Genomic DNA, 15,306 nt, shown 5'->3' with positions numbered 1-15,306 from the left:
ACACACACACACACACACACACACACACACACACACACACACACACACACACACACACACACACACACACACACACACACACACACAAAGCCATACTACTGTAATAACATTAAGCATGTGATTATGTACGCAGTGTGTGCACAGTAAGTTATACTGTGTACCATTCATGTGGGTCTTAGCTATGTAATAGTTATATATACCATGGCTGTGAGGGATTTTTCTGATATAACACCCGAACCCCTTGTAGGAAATCACACTGCCACATCCTGTGGTGGACTAACTAACTGGTTAAATAATTATCTGGCTGGTAACTTACCTTTAATTTACCTTTAAAATGTGAAGAAAATTCAGCCATAGATTATCTAAAATATGATTCAGCCCAGTAGCTACTGGCTGTAGACTTTAGCTACGTATACACGTAGCTATTGCAATGAAGGAAATTCCCATCTACCTCTGAAACAGGAAACCTGACAACCTTATAAGGACATGTGTATGTAAGTGGGTTTCAGGCGTAATTCCTGGAAATCTCCTGTATATAAATAAGTTACGTCATTGGGGATTTTTAAAAAATCAGGATCATGGCGAGAGTCAACAGAGTCAAGGACGATGAAACCAAGATAACGCGAAGAATGTTTGAAGAATGTTTTGAAGAGTTAGTGAGTAAGACTGATTTAGACATACTGTATAAAGAGTTCAACTGCCAGTGCAAGATAAAGCGTTTACAGTTATCAAAAGTCTGCATTCTAAGAGGCGGGGAGACCCCCGAGATCCGAACAGTACTCAATCTTATCGCTGCTGAGGAGGACGAAGAGTTCGTTAAATGGGTTGATGCCATTCAAACCTCGCTGAGTAACACTAGCAACCAGAAATGTAGCCATGGTAGCATCGTTAACAAAATGATGCAAATCCGAATGGATTTAACCACATCATCAACAAATACATGGAGATCTTCCACTAAGTTTCAACCAAACCCTGGACGAAAATGGATAGGGGCATCAATGACTGCTTCACAAGTAGTGCGGCAGAGGCAGTTTTCTCCCACATTTTCATTAGTAAGTGTCTCACATGATTTGATGTACTTACATTGGCAAGGGATTTATTTATTTATTTATTATTATTACTGAGCAGCCAGCACTGCTGATGTGCTCAGGAAAAAAAAATCATACATGTACATTACTACAATAATTAGAAACGTTAACTGAGAAAGAGTCAGTCATTTAAATCAGTTATTACCTATTAAAATCAATTAATTATTACCTGGTATGTGTACATGTAGTCAATAATGGTTGGTAAAAGATGGGTTCATGATGCACGTCTTCAGACATCCAGTATACCGGATGTCCAAGGACGTGCATCTGTTTACCAACCTTTATTGACTTCCTTCTATTATGTACGGCTTGGAACTTGTATATTTAAGACCTATACAACTCAAGTTTAGGATGCAAAAGTGGAATCAATTGTACCATGAGTGTGTATTTCATAATGGGGTGTGAAATCTGAGGTGGATTCTAAAAGACTTGTCTCAAGTACTGATTGTTCAGATATAGATACAATTATAGGTGGTGGAAAGCAGGCTGCTGAGGGGCTCCAAATTTATCCCCGGACTAAATCAAATTTTAAAGTACAGTAGATCTAAAAACTCTTATACTACATTAAACCTACTAACTTTGCTATTGGGACAGTAAGTAAGTTAATACATTAAGTTTAGAAGTCAGGATTATAAGTTACTCCCTAGTTGTTCTGTGGTCTGCTCAACGACTGGAAATATGCATCCATGCATCACCCAAACAATTTTTTACTGATTATTCGTCATTTATTAACTGTCAACTAATCGAAACTTAGCAACTACACTGAGCCTGTAAACCTGAACCCACAATTAAATATTCTGTTTCGCTTAATATAATGAGTCAAAGCGTATCATATCCAGTGTTGGGAAAGTTACTTTGTAAAAGTAACTAGTTATACATATTACATATTACTTGCAACTGAACTATTTAGTTACAGTTACATATTACTCATAAAATAAAGTAACTGTAATAATATTACATATTATATTACTTTGTGGAGCCTTAAGCTGTCACGTGTGAAACTACCACTTTATCACGTGACATGATTGCGTTGTTGGACAATGTGCAAATCTTGGTTATAAGTAAGAAGCTGGTGAATAAACTTCATTCAGTAGGCTTCGTTACTTTGTTGTGGTTAGGTGTTACTCAGAGGATAACTAACAAGATTAGTAACTTCGTTACTTGTAGTAATAATATTACGTAATATTAGACTTGTTACAGTAACTATATTACTTAGGTAACGCGTTACATTTGTAAGTAAAGTAACTTGAGTTATATTACCCATTTTTATAGTGTATTTTGTTATATTACTTAGTTACCACAAAAGTAATAATATTACATAATGCATTATTATATAACGCGTTACTCCCAACACTGATCATATCATTGAACTGGGAATCAAAGCCATGTGCAAACTGCATTCCCATGATTTCCCGGGTAATATGTGAGTTAAACTTTAAGTGGTGCCTTTGAACGCTCACGCTAAAGTGGTATATGTATGTTTTAACAGTGTATATGTGTGTTAGCTTGATATAGGTAGAATTGAAAAGGTTCTTCACAAGCATTCTGCAGCCATAGATCTAAAGATAATTACAGCTGGAGGATCTGGGGCTGGAAAATCATGTTTCCTATCATGCTACAATGGGAAAGGTTTTCAAACATCACTACCAACTGTATCTTTGTATTGTGTATATTGTAACACAAACTGTGTAGGGTTTTCCATTTACAACTTTTACTGTGGAATTACTTTAATTCGTAAACTGTATAACTGAAAATTTGGGAGATAAAGGTCCATAAAGCACTGAATCCTGCAAGAAGGACATACATGGATTTGTAAAAGGAATTTTGAGTCTTAATTTCTTTAACATAGTATTTCATAGGTAGGCTGTCAGCATATCCCAACAGTATATTACTTTTACAATGATGTACCCATTCAAGTTACTTTTCTGGATACAGCAGGTATATATGTAAATGTGTTAATGTACTATAAAGTGTTTTTTATTCATACAGTACGATAATACTTTATAGTGGGGATCATGCATGGAGGTTTGGATTTTCTTGCTCATGGATATCATTCAATGACCAGCCTTACGTTTTCTTCATATCGGCTTGGCGTAATTGGTTAGGCATAACCAAGCTCAAAAATGCTTTCAGAGCAACCACAAATCCTTCCAACAAGTTTCTATGGAATTTTAAAAATTTTGAATTTCTGACTAACCATCTAACGCGTACCTTCAGCCAAGCATAACTTGACAATGGTTAATGCTACAGACTTGATTTCTTCACTGTTTGACATTGCTTTGGTCTGAGATGTGTCCTTTGCACCAAGTACAGCAGCGTACCATTCTTTCTTTTGATGTGGTATATGCGTTGGTTTACCAGTCATAAATTATGAAAGTAAACAAAAAAGTGTATGATACTTTTGGCCAGAAAAACCCAAACCTCCATAATCCATAATATACAGTACAACTGTACTGTATTGATATTGTGTACTGTGCAGGAATCATGTGATTATAATGCACAGGTGTAATTATAGAAGTATTTAAATCATTACAAAACTCTGTATGTGAGACATAGTTGGTGGAAAGGTGGGGTGGTAACCTGATGATATCTTGCCGAAATTCTTCTTGGAATGGGGCTGAAAACCATGAAAAAGATTAACATACTGTAATAGAATACTCAAAGCTCAAATACCCTAATAGAGCAGTCAAAATACTTCATAAGTGAACAATAACTTCATCTTAAAAAGTAATTGCTTCTCCATGTTTTTGCATTTTTTTTGTGTGGGTATCAACTATACTGCTTTGTTGACATGATGGCTTTTACATGGCTGTTCTCTTTTTAATGCACTGTTCTTAACATTAGAAGGCTTGATTATGAAGTAACATTTAAATGTGAATTCAAGGCATTAATTTCCTATTAATTGATGTCTTGTGTCTTTAATCAGGTTAATAATGAAAAGGCAACATATGTAACACAACATGCACCATGGATAAAGTGGTTTTATGTACGCATGCAATAGCCATAGTTGGGATCTTTACTCTAATAATGTAATCAAACAGTACGGTAGTACTGTTTAAGTAGGAATCCCCCAAAATGACACACGCCACCAAAAATATTGCCTTTTAAAAACTATCTTAGAAACTTCTTATGCGACGAAAATCACCTTTACGGAATAATATTAGTCCATCTAGCATCAAATGTAGCATTAAAAACAAGAAAATGCTTACTGGCGGCCGGATATAGAATTTTAAAAAAATTGTCAAAACTCGAATTTCGTCTCACTGCCTCACTCACTCACTCACTCACTCACTCACTCACTCACTCACTCACTCACTCACTCACTCACTCACTCACTCACTCACTCACTCACTCACTCACTCACTCACTCACTCACTCACTCACTCACTCACTCACTCACTCACTCACCCACTCACTCACCCACTCACTCACTCACCCACTCACTCACTCACCCACTCACTCACTCACTCACCCACTCACTCACTCACCCATTCACTCACTCACCCACTCACTCACTCACTCACCACAGTCGCAAGCCTAGAGCCCAAACAAAGCAGCACATGGTCACCATTTTATGCCACAACAACAAACTCACCGGTGGGATGTGCCTTTTGGGGTTCTGATGAGTGTACGCCCTGTGTGCCTTGTCTTTTCTTTTATCTTCAGTCAGGCTGCTTGTCTTCTTCTTCATCCAACGAAACCATATCGAGGTGTTAATTTTCCATATAACACTTTCTTTAAGCAGCATAATAGATGCGACACTAAATTATTTAAGGTGCTTAGACTATGCTACTGTACGGAAGTACCGGTACTACACAATAGGTCACAACATCACACCCATTCTTTATTCTACGTATTATTGATCTATCGATCGAGACCACGATGACCATGCCCCTTTTACGCTAGCTGTATTTGTGACCACACACCTTCAAGTTGGTAGGCTGATTCAAGCTTGGATTCGAGATTCTCTTATCTAATACTATATGAATCAATTGAAACCACAATGACCACATCCCTTTTTTGGGAAAGCACACATCTTTCCAGGCTGACTCGAGATACTCTAATACAGCAGTCACCCTAATAGAACAGTCACCTGTTTATAGCTAGTTGTAGTTTTATCAGAAAACTAAACAAAATAGTATATTAAAAATTATAAATTTAAAAGTGAAGTGGGGATCCAAGCGATAAAAAGTAGTGAAACAAGAGATGAACAATGGTAGCTATTACAGTATAGCTCAGTGGGAAATCCTACTTTGGCATTGAACACAAAATAATTGTTATGCCATGCCAAAGTAGGGATTTCCCACTGAGCTATACTGAATAGCTACCATTGTTCATATCTTGTTTCACTACTTTTTATCGCTTGGATTCCTACTTCATTTTTAAATTTATAATTTTTAATATACTATATATTACATATAACTCATTATTCTGAGTATCATAACATACTACAGTTACTTATTACTCCCAGAAAAAAGTAGCAAGTTACATACTGTATTACATATTACTCTGGGGGCAGTAACTAGTAATAATATTGCATATTACGTTTGTTCATTACAAGCTATAAAGTTAAGTCCAAACTACCAAATACAACTCCCAGCCTATATACATACAACCAGCCACAAGTGCTTGTGTGACACAAATAGGGCACTCATTTCTCTCTGGTGCATTTCAGGTGCTTTGTTGTAGCATCTTGGCTTCAAGGACACTTGCAAACACTATCACATCTGTTCATGCCTGCTATGCTGTCTCGAGTGTCGTTTACTCAAAATGCGACCAAATGTGCTGGATACAAAACGCATTAAAAAGAAGTAAAAAGAATGCATTACAATTTCCAGATGTAATATCCATTACTTGTTACTCTGTCATGTAATGTGTTACATTTGTACTCGTTATCCCTAATAGCAATAGTTTAACGACATTAAGACGGTCAACACTTTGTCAAAATGGCCATTTATGCTGATGCAGCTACATACATGTAGCCGGAGACCTTTTCTAAAGTATACCAGTTGATATACAGTGGTCAGTGGATATTTATTATTATTTGATGATGGCAAAGTAAATTGCAAAGCCTTACGAATCATGTAGACCCCTTTTTCTTACATCATCAGGCTGTGATATAGGCGGACACAACTATATTTACAAACAAGTTACCAGTTTCTTCAGTCAATACCAAAGCTGTTAATAATTAAATTGTATTGTTGCGTTTGTGCCTAAATTATAAAATTTTTATACTTTTGTACAGGGCAAGAAAGGTTTGATTCTATGGTCAAGGTAAAACATTTTGTGGTCGATTTAACAATATTGTGTATACATAAGTGTACCTGTAATTTATTTGCTGTATTTTTGTGTTTTATGATAACCACACATTGACTACAAATGGAACACTTACTGGATCAGGTATACTATCGAAATTCAAGTGGTGCTATGATTTTTGTTGACTTGGATCAAATATATAATGATGACTGTACATTGAGCATTGATCGGGCAAAACGTTCTTTTGATCGTTTAAAAGAAGTAAATGATAACCCAATTTGTCTTTTAGTTGGAGCAAAGGTATTGATTGAGCATGTAATGTCAGAGAATGTACATTGATGTTACTCGGTGTGTTATTTTTGTTTATGTGTATATGCTACAAAGTACATATTCCAAATTAAGTGTTATGGTTACTAAATCAGAATGGCACAAAAATACATTCTAGATCAAGATACTCTAATAGAGCAGTCACTTACTCTGATAGAACAATCAGTAGAATAGTCTATCACTCAGTTACTAAGTATCTTGATAACAAAAATGTGGGAAAACTGGTATTGTAACCCTTGACAGCAGATTTGATTTTTCCCCAAGAACACAAGGCTACAGACTAAAGTACCAAATTTCACAATCAAAATCAGCTAGGGCTTGATAGTCTGGTTTGCTTTTCACAAGCCCAGTGTAACAGAAGTTAATGTAATGATAATCTAATCCAAAACAGCCAAGCTGTAAAAAAAGAGTGCGGCCCTGAGAAAGGCTATGGTGAAAAAAGATGCGAAATCCAAGGTGGCGGCCAAGAAATGGCTGTGATGGTAGGTTAATGGTAAAAATGTTAATAACAACAATTCAGGTGAATTTTGGTGCCGCTTGGTCTTGGCACAAAATTCACCTGAATTGTCGTTATTAAAATTTTTACCATTAACCTACCATCACAGCCATTTCTTGGCCGCCACCTTGGATTTCACATCTTTTTTCACCATAGCCTTTCTCAGGGCCGCACTCTTTTTTTACAGCTTGGCTGTTTTGGATTAGATTTCACTTCTTTTTGTATTTGTATGCCGGCTTTGAGGTTTTTTTAACCTATCTTTTTTTTTCTTTACCACAGGAAGAAGAAAAAGATGAAACAAATGTTAAATACTTTAAATATTTCTGATTTTATCAGTAGATGTACATTTTATACAATCATGTAATACATATCTAATCCAAAACAGCCAAACTGTAAGCAGCACCAAAATTCACCTGAATTGTCGTTATTAAAATTTTTACCATTAACCTACCATCACAGCCATTTCTTGGCCGCCACCTTGGATTTCACATCTTTTTTCACCATAGCCTTTTTGAGGGCTGCACACTTTTTTTACAGTTTGGCTGTTTTGGATTAGATTTCACTTCTTTTTGTATTTGTATACCCCAAAGCCGGCCTATGGCCAGCTTTGGGACTTTTTTAACCTATGTTTTTTTCTTTACCACAGGAAGAAGAAAAGATGAAGCAGATGTACCTTAAATATTTCTGATTTTATCAGTAAATGTACAAATTATATATATATAATACATATATTTATTACAGAGCTCTCCATGGTGGTTTCTTTGTAACTGAACACTCTACAAGGTAACTTCTTCTAGCTGATCTCTCTACAGGGTGATTTGTTTGTAGCTGAATTATGTACAGGTGATTTGTTTGCTGCTGAGCTCTTTACAGAATGGTTTCTTTGTAGCTGAACTATCTACAAGGTAACTTCTTCTAACTGATCTCTCTACAGGGAGATTTGTTTGTAGCTGAACTCTCTACAGGTGATTTGTTTGCAGCTGAACTATCTAGATGATGGTTTCTTTGTAGCTGAACTCTCTACAAGGTAATTTCTTCTAGCTGAACTCTCTACATGGTGGTTTCTTTGTAGCTGAACTCTCTACAAGATAACTTCTTCTAACTGATCTTTCTACAGGGCAATTTGTTTGTGGCAGAATTTTATACAGGGTGATTTCTTTGCAGCTGAACTCTCTACATGGTGGTTTCTTTGTAGCTGAACTCTCTACAAGGTAATTTCTTCTAGCTGATCTGTCTACAGGGTCATTTGTTTGTAGTGTAGCTGAATTCTGTACAGGTGATTCATTTGCAGCTGAGCTCTTTACAGAATGGTTTCTTTGTAGCTAAACTCTCTACAAGGTAACTTTTTCTAACTGAACTCTCTACAGGGAGATTTGTTTGCAGCTGAGCTCTCTTCATGATGGTTTCTTTGTAGCTGAACTCTCTACAAGGTAACTTCTTCTAGCTGAACTCCCTACATGGTGGTTTCTTTGTAGCTGAACTCTCTACAAGGTGACCTCTTCTAGCTGATCTTTCTACAGGGTGATTTGTTTGTAGCTGATTTTTTTACAGGATGATTTGTTTGCAGCTGAACTCTCTACATGGTGGTTTCTTTGTAGCTGAACTCTCTACAAGGTGACTTCTTCTAGCTGATCTCTCTACAGGGTGATTTGTTTGTAGCTGAATTCTGTATAGGTGATTTGTTTGCAGCTGAGCTCTTTATAGAATGGTTTCTTTGTAGCTGAACTCTCTACAAGGTAACTTCTTCTAGCTGATGTCTCTACAGGGTCACTAGTTTGTAGCTGAATTCTCTACATGGTGGTTTCTTTGTAACTGAACTCTCTACAAGGTAACTTCTTCTAGCTGATCTCTCTACAGGGTGATTTGTTTGTAGCTGAACTATCTACAAGGTAACTTCTTCTAGCTGATGTCTCTACAGGGTCACTAGTTTGTAGCTGAATTCTCTACATGGTGGTTTCTTTGTAACTGAACTCTCTACAAGGTAACTTCTTCTAGCTAATCTTTCTACAGGGTGATTTGTGTGTAGCTGAATTCTGTACAGGTGATTTGTTTGCAGCTGGGCTCTTTACAGAATGGTTTCTTTGTAGCTGAACTCTCTACAAGGTAACTTCTTCTTGCTGATGTCTTTACAAGGTCACTAGTTTGTGGCTGAACTCTCTACATGGTGGTTTCTTTGTAACTGAACTCTCTACAAGGTAACTTCTTCTAGCTGATCTTTCTACAGGGTGATTTGTTTGTGGCTGAACTCTCTACAAGGAAACTTCTTCTAGCTGATCTCTCTACAGGGAGATTGGTTTGTAGCTGAACTCTCTACAGGTAGCTGAACTCTCCACATGATGCTTTCTTTGTAGATGAACTCTCTACAAGGTAACTTCTTCTAGTTGATCTCTCTACAGGGTGATTTGTTTGTAGCTGAATTCTGTATAAGTGATTTGTTTGCAGCTGAGCTCTTTACAGAATGGTTTCTTTGTAGCTGAACTCTCTACAAGGTAACTTCTTCTAGCTGATCTCTCTACAGAGTGATTTGTTTGTAGCTGAACTATCTACAAGGTAACTTCTTCTAGCTGATGTCTCTACAGGGTCACTAGTTTGTAGCTGTATTCTCTACATGGTGGTTTCTTTGTAACTGAACTCTCTACAAGGTAACTTCTTCTAGCTGATCTTTCTACAGGGTGATTTGTTTGTAGCTGAATTCTGTACAGGTGATTTGTTTGCAGCTGGGCTCTTTACAGAATGGTTTCTTTGTAGCTGAACTCTCTACAAGGTAACTTCTTCTAGCTGATGTCTCTACAATGTCACTAGTTTGTGGCTGAACTCTCTACATAGTGGTTTCTTTGTAACTGAACTCTCTACAAGGTAACTTCTTCTAGTTGATCTTTCTACAGGGTGATTTGTTTGTGGCTGAACTCTGTACAAGGAAACTTCTTCTAGCTGATCTCTCTACAGGGAGATCGGTTTGTAGCTGAACTCTCTACAGGTGATTTGTTTGCAGCTGAACTCTCCACATGATGGTTTCTTTGTAGATGAACTCTCTACAAGGTAACTTCTTCTAGTTGATCTTTCTACAGGGTGATTTGTTTGTAGCTGAATTCTGTATAAGTGATTTGTTTGCAGCTAAGCTCTTTACAGAATGATTTCTTTGTAGCTGAACTCTCTACAAAGTAACTTCTTCTAGCTGATGTCTCTACAGGGTCACTAGTTTTTAACTGAATTCTCTACATGGTGGTTTCTTTGTAAATGAACTCTCTACAAGGTAACTTCTTCTAGCTGATCTCTCTACAGGGAGATTTGTTTCTAGCTGAACTTTCTACTGGTGATTTGTTTGCTGCTGAATTCTCTACATGATGGTTTCTTTGTAGCTGAACTCTCTACAAGGTAACTTCTTCTAGCTAATCTCTCTACAGGAAGATTTGTTTGTAGCTGAACTCTGGTTTCTTTGTAGCTGAACTCTCTGCAAGGTAACTTCTATTATTGATCTCTCTACAGGGCGATTTGTTTGTAGCTGAACTCTCTACATGGTGGTTTCTTTGTAGCTGAACTCTACAAGGTGATTTCTTCTAGCTGAACTATCTCTTTCTATAGTTGTATGAACTCCCTACAAGGTAACTTCTTCTAGCTGATCTCTCTACAGGGTGAATTGTTTTTGGATGACTTGTTTGTAGCTGATCTCTATACAGTTTACTTGTTTCTAGCTGATCTCTTGAATTCTCTTCAGGGTTACTACTCTATTAGGATGACTGCTCTATTAGGATGACTGCTCTATTAGGATGACTGCTCTATTAGAGCATCTCGATCTCGCACTTGCTATACCAAGTTGGATTTCGTGTTATAACTCTGTGGCTTTAAGTCTGATTCTTCTACACCATTGATGAGCCTTTCTAAGATGATAACTCCATCTGTACAGCGATTTTCAAAGCATTACCCCAAGCGGTTTATCTGGTAGGCGTGGCAAGCAGTTGTTTTTTATTAGCTAATCTCGATTGCATAATTGTTACATACTGTTGGTTTTTTCGTTGTATCTTCCTGGTTTTTAGCTCGATTTCTTTCAAACCACAAAAGGTTTGAGGTTCAATAGTTAACCTATTCACCCACCGATTTTCAGCTTCTTTCCATACGCGGTTTACCCTGTAGGCGTGACAACATATTGGTGTTATTTTTCGTGAATAATCGCTCATAACTCTTTGCCTGTTTATCGTATTTCAGCCAAAGTTGTTACAGAGATGCGCCTTTATACCCTCCTTCTGTGTGCCAAATTTCAAGGCGATCGGATGTGGCGTTCGTGTTTTATAGCAGTTTTTGTAAGTGTGCGAAAAGAGAAGAAAAATGAGAAGAAAAAAAAAATGAAGAAACTAAGCCAATTTTTGTAGTCGCATATCTCGGGAACACTTGAAGCGATTTCGTTCAAATTTGGAATGTGGAGTGCTGAAGTTGGAGGGCGTATCCACAGCAAAAATCGTCTTGTTTTATCAAGGCAGCACAGAGCTACGGAGGTGCGAAAATTGCGTTTTCTTTCTTCCTGTCAATATACTCACAGGTGTTGCATGCCGGCTTCTTGGGCTGCACGACACACTACCGTGTGTCTTGATTTACAGGTGGACAATAACTCATAGATCTGCAGAGTTATTTTTGTTGGATTAAGTAAATTTAGTCAGACTGTCAGCTATTTGACCCCAAATCCTTGTTCATTCGAAATTGAAAATGAGTGTTCTATTTGAGAATTTTGAGTATAAGTGTATGTTCTATTACAGTATTTCAATGGAGACCTGTAAATGTATGGGCTTTAGTTGTCCAAAACAAATAATTTATCTGAACACTTTTACCATTACGGTTTAGATAACTGAGTGTCCATTGTATCTATAGCAAACATCTGATTTGTATGTACACTTCACTGATTTTTTGTCTACCTTCAATACATGCAGTAGGAATGACTTTCTTTACTCTGTTAGCGAAAATTTCTAACACTACTGCTGCAGATTTCTTAACCCATTCATACAGCAGTAAATCCAACACCGGAAGCCAACACCCACAATTATATTTCCTTTGCTATGGTATATAAGCAGAGTAAGCATTTTGCCAATTGCGGCAAGGCTTGGAGGATGGCAAGATCTTCTGGCTAAAAGTTCCCAAATTGGTACTTTACAAAATTGGTATCTTTCCGGCTAAAAATGTTCCAGAATTAGAAATATTACTCCAATATTTATCATCTCTTGCAATTCATAGTATCCGTAGCTCTGCTTACTACTAATAAAATAATTTAGTAGTCATGCATGACTTTAAATTACTCTCACTGTGCTATATGTTACAGTATGATTTGGTGAGAAATTTTAGTGACAAAGCGAAACAGAGCATAGACACCCTAGCAAGGAGAGTGTCGGGTGAAAATTGGGTGTATACATCTGCAAAAGAGAATCTTAATTTGGAGAAGGCTGTTTATATGATGATAGAATTGGTAAGATTTTTTTGTTCTAAGGTGCACTACATTATTAAATATCAGTTATTGCTTTGTTCTACTGGTATGTAGTCTTAATGCATGTATACAGAACACGTAATTATCAGTGATGCAATTCTTTGTATCAAGACACATGATAGTGTGGTGGTGTGTGAATGTGTGACAGACAAGTGTGTATTATACAAGAGCCAAGAAAATGCAGTTTTTGTGTATTCGTAGATCAATTATGAAAACACACCGATTTTGTCTTTCAGGGCGGAACACTTTTTATTCCAAATTTGTGATACATATATGCCCAGCCATTTCAGAGATGTGCATGTGCCTTCAAAGTTTGTCTTGTATTTCATCTTCCAGTTCTTATTTTTTTTGCTGCAACAAACTCTTGTTATAGCTTCTGTATTTGATTTCCTGGGGGTGACCAGCATAATATGTGATTGGATTTTGGAAAAGTGATCTAAATTGCACATTAGAAGTTTCAAGATAAACGATTTTAAAGAATTCAAGTTAGCATAACTCGCCAAGGATAGCAAACACGCATATGAAATTTACACACAAGATGCAACAATCTATATTACCTTTCAGATCACTTCCAATACTTGTAGCTGCTTGTAAATTTTTCCGTAGAAAATCTGTGTAGTGGTTTCTTAGTGGCTGATATGTAGTAAAATCAACAGAAAAAAATGTTTGGTCAACATTATCAGGTCATCCATGAGTAACCACTGATTATTGCCAAGTCAAGCCTTTCACAAGACCAGAAACCACCATTTGATTTCTCCACACCACCCAGAAAACATATTAAAACCAGCCTTGAGCAGTTTGAGTAGTACTGAGGGTAAGAACTAGTAGTACGATAGTGTAGCTATCCACTGATGGTGTTAGTTTGATTTTGCTTGATGTGTGATTTGGATTGATTTTGTAAAATCTGGTTAAAGCATAACTATGTATGAAATTTTGGTCAATATCTCCTGCCTTAATATACTATCTAATAAACTGTTTGACCCACTTAAGTGAAGAATTATATGTGGAAAGTTTGGCATTTGTCCAAGTGTGTCCATATCTCTAGCCAGTGATACCAAAGCATTTCCAGTGGCTGAAACATTTCTCTATAAATCTACTTGTGAAAAGCATAAGCAAACTAGTTGTATGTCTGTGGTACAAACTAGGCCTGAGTCAAAACTAATATGCTCGAAATTTTGCCCACAATATTTTCAGCAAATTCCCAAATTTTTATTTATTATGCTCATTCAGTGTTCCCATTATGCTTGTTGCTTTATGCTCCTTGGTTAACATTTCTTGCAATTATCTTGGAACATATTAATCAGTGAATGCTCTATTAGAGTATTTCGCTACAAAGTGACTTCTGTTAGAGATACAGTATTGATGTAAAGAACTATGTCCAATACATTTTGAGTGCTCTGTTGCAGTTTGCAGTTTCCACTGACTGCTCTATTAGAGAGTATCGATCTGTCTTCATGGAATTAAGCTGAAATATCCACCCTTTATGCTGGCATAGCACTCCATCTTATTATGCTTTTTATTGTGCTGGCATATTTGATGTAGGCCTAGTGCAAATACATGTGTAGTGTATTGGTGTGGCTATCCATTTTTAAACTTCAAAGGTGTGTGCTAATAACAGTACTCACAGTGGCTAACCTGGTACTATCAACCAAGCTCTTCCAAACTACTGTAAGAGGATAACTTGGGAAACCTCACATCCTTTGTAGTATGTATGTACTTTGTGAAATTACACTTGCAAGAGATTGTGCTATTTATTTACACAGATAATGCGCCAACAACAGAATAATTCGAGATTTGATAATAGTGTGAGAGTGCTACCATTTGCAAGTCCATGCCAAGTCCACGAACCTCAAAATCAACCCCGTAAATGTTTTAATTGTTAATAGGTATTGTATATTGTAATTTATTTCAATTACACTAACATGTTTATTTGTGATGCTGTACTATGTAAGTGTGATATACAGTATAATGATTTGTTGTTGCAACGTTACTATCACTACAAATTTTCCTGATATTTTAAAATTTTGTCATGCATAGGCTGAAGGGGAGCCTAAGTCCCCACCAGTCTTTTTCTTGGACTTACATACAGTTAACACTAAAAAACAAACTGGGAATCATTCACAAGGCATATTGAAGTATAGAAAGCCAAATAGAAGACAACAGTTGTATAACTATGCGCTTATATTACACTATGAAGAAATTGAGTGAGTTTGAATTTTTGCACAACACTCTAATAGAGTAGTCACTACTCTAATAGAACAGTCACATCTCCAATGTCATAGATAATTTTGCAAATTATAACTTTATCTCAGATAGGCGGACTCATTTTCTAGGTTAATACATGCTTTGCAAAGCATGCATGCACTTTGCTAAGTAACTATCAAAAATGCTGTGAAAGTCAGGCTGGTCTGGCTGGATGAATGAAGGACGTATACATTCTAGTTAGATATCTGAGAAAAAATTTTAAAATTAGAACTCCTACTAGTCTCCTAGGTTTGAAAAAGTTATACAAATGAATTTTTACTTGTGTGCTAGAGTTTCATTCTTCTCTTAGTGGAATAAACGTTTTATCCTATAAGATTTCTTGCCCCCCTCCCCCCATCCTTCAGCATTTTCTACTTGGTGTTAAAAGCTTTTGATCAAGTTATTATGGGTTAAACTGAGAAATTCAC

General features: G+C 36.7%; 1 protein-coding gene across 2 annotated transcripts; it reads left to right on the top strand.

Moving 5' to 3' along the window:
• Positions 1 to 561: 561 nt before the first annotated feature.
• LOC136240562 (uncharacterized) lies at positions 562 to 14,624 on the top strand. Of its 2 annotated transcripts, XM_066031559.1 has the most exons (7): positions 562 to 1,052; positions 2,594 to 2,740; positions 2,948 to 3,026; positions 6,334 to 6,362; positions 6,489 to 6,644; positions 12,473 to 12,616; positions 14,398 to 14,624. In XM_066031559.1, exons 1-7 carry the CDS (start codon positions 579 to 581, stop codon positions 14,515 to 14,517), a joined length of 1,149 nt encoding a protein of 382 aa, XP_065887631.1. In that variant the 5' UTR covers positions 562 to 578; the 3' UTR covers positions 14,518 to 14,624. The 2 variants fall into 2 exon arrangements, with proteins under 2 accessions (XP_065887631.1, XP_065887633.1); XM_066031561.1 differs by lacking the exon at positions 12,473 to 12,616.
• Positions 14,625 to 15,306: the final 682 nt, after the last annotated feature.

The sequence above is a fragment of the Dysidea avara genome, chromosome 12, assembly GCF_963678975.1.
Source record: "Dysidea avara chromosome 12, odDysAvar1.4, whole genome shotgun sequence".
NCBI lineage: Eukaryota > Metazoa > Porifera > Demospongiae > Dictyoceratida > Dysideidae > Dysidea > Dysidea avara.
Note: the sequence above shows the minus strand (reverse complement) of the source record. Positions and strands in the feature narration are given on the sequence as shown.

What these genes read in the sequence shown, in the direction of transcription:
- LOC136240562 (XM_066031559.1), top strand. Translation starts at nt 579, where the DNA reads ATGGCGAGAGTCAACAGAGTCAAGGACGATGAAACCAAGATAACGCGA. An exon ending in GGTTTGATTCTATGGTCAAG is followed by an intron (nt 6,363 to 6,488) that starts GTAAAACATTTT and finishes TTACTGGATCAG; the next exon opens with GTATACTATCGAAATTCAAG. An exon ending in TTTATATGATGATAGAATTG is followed by an intron (nt 12,617 to 14,397) that starts GTAAGATTTTTT and finishes TTATTTACACAG; the next exon opens with ATAATGCGCCAACAACAGAA.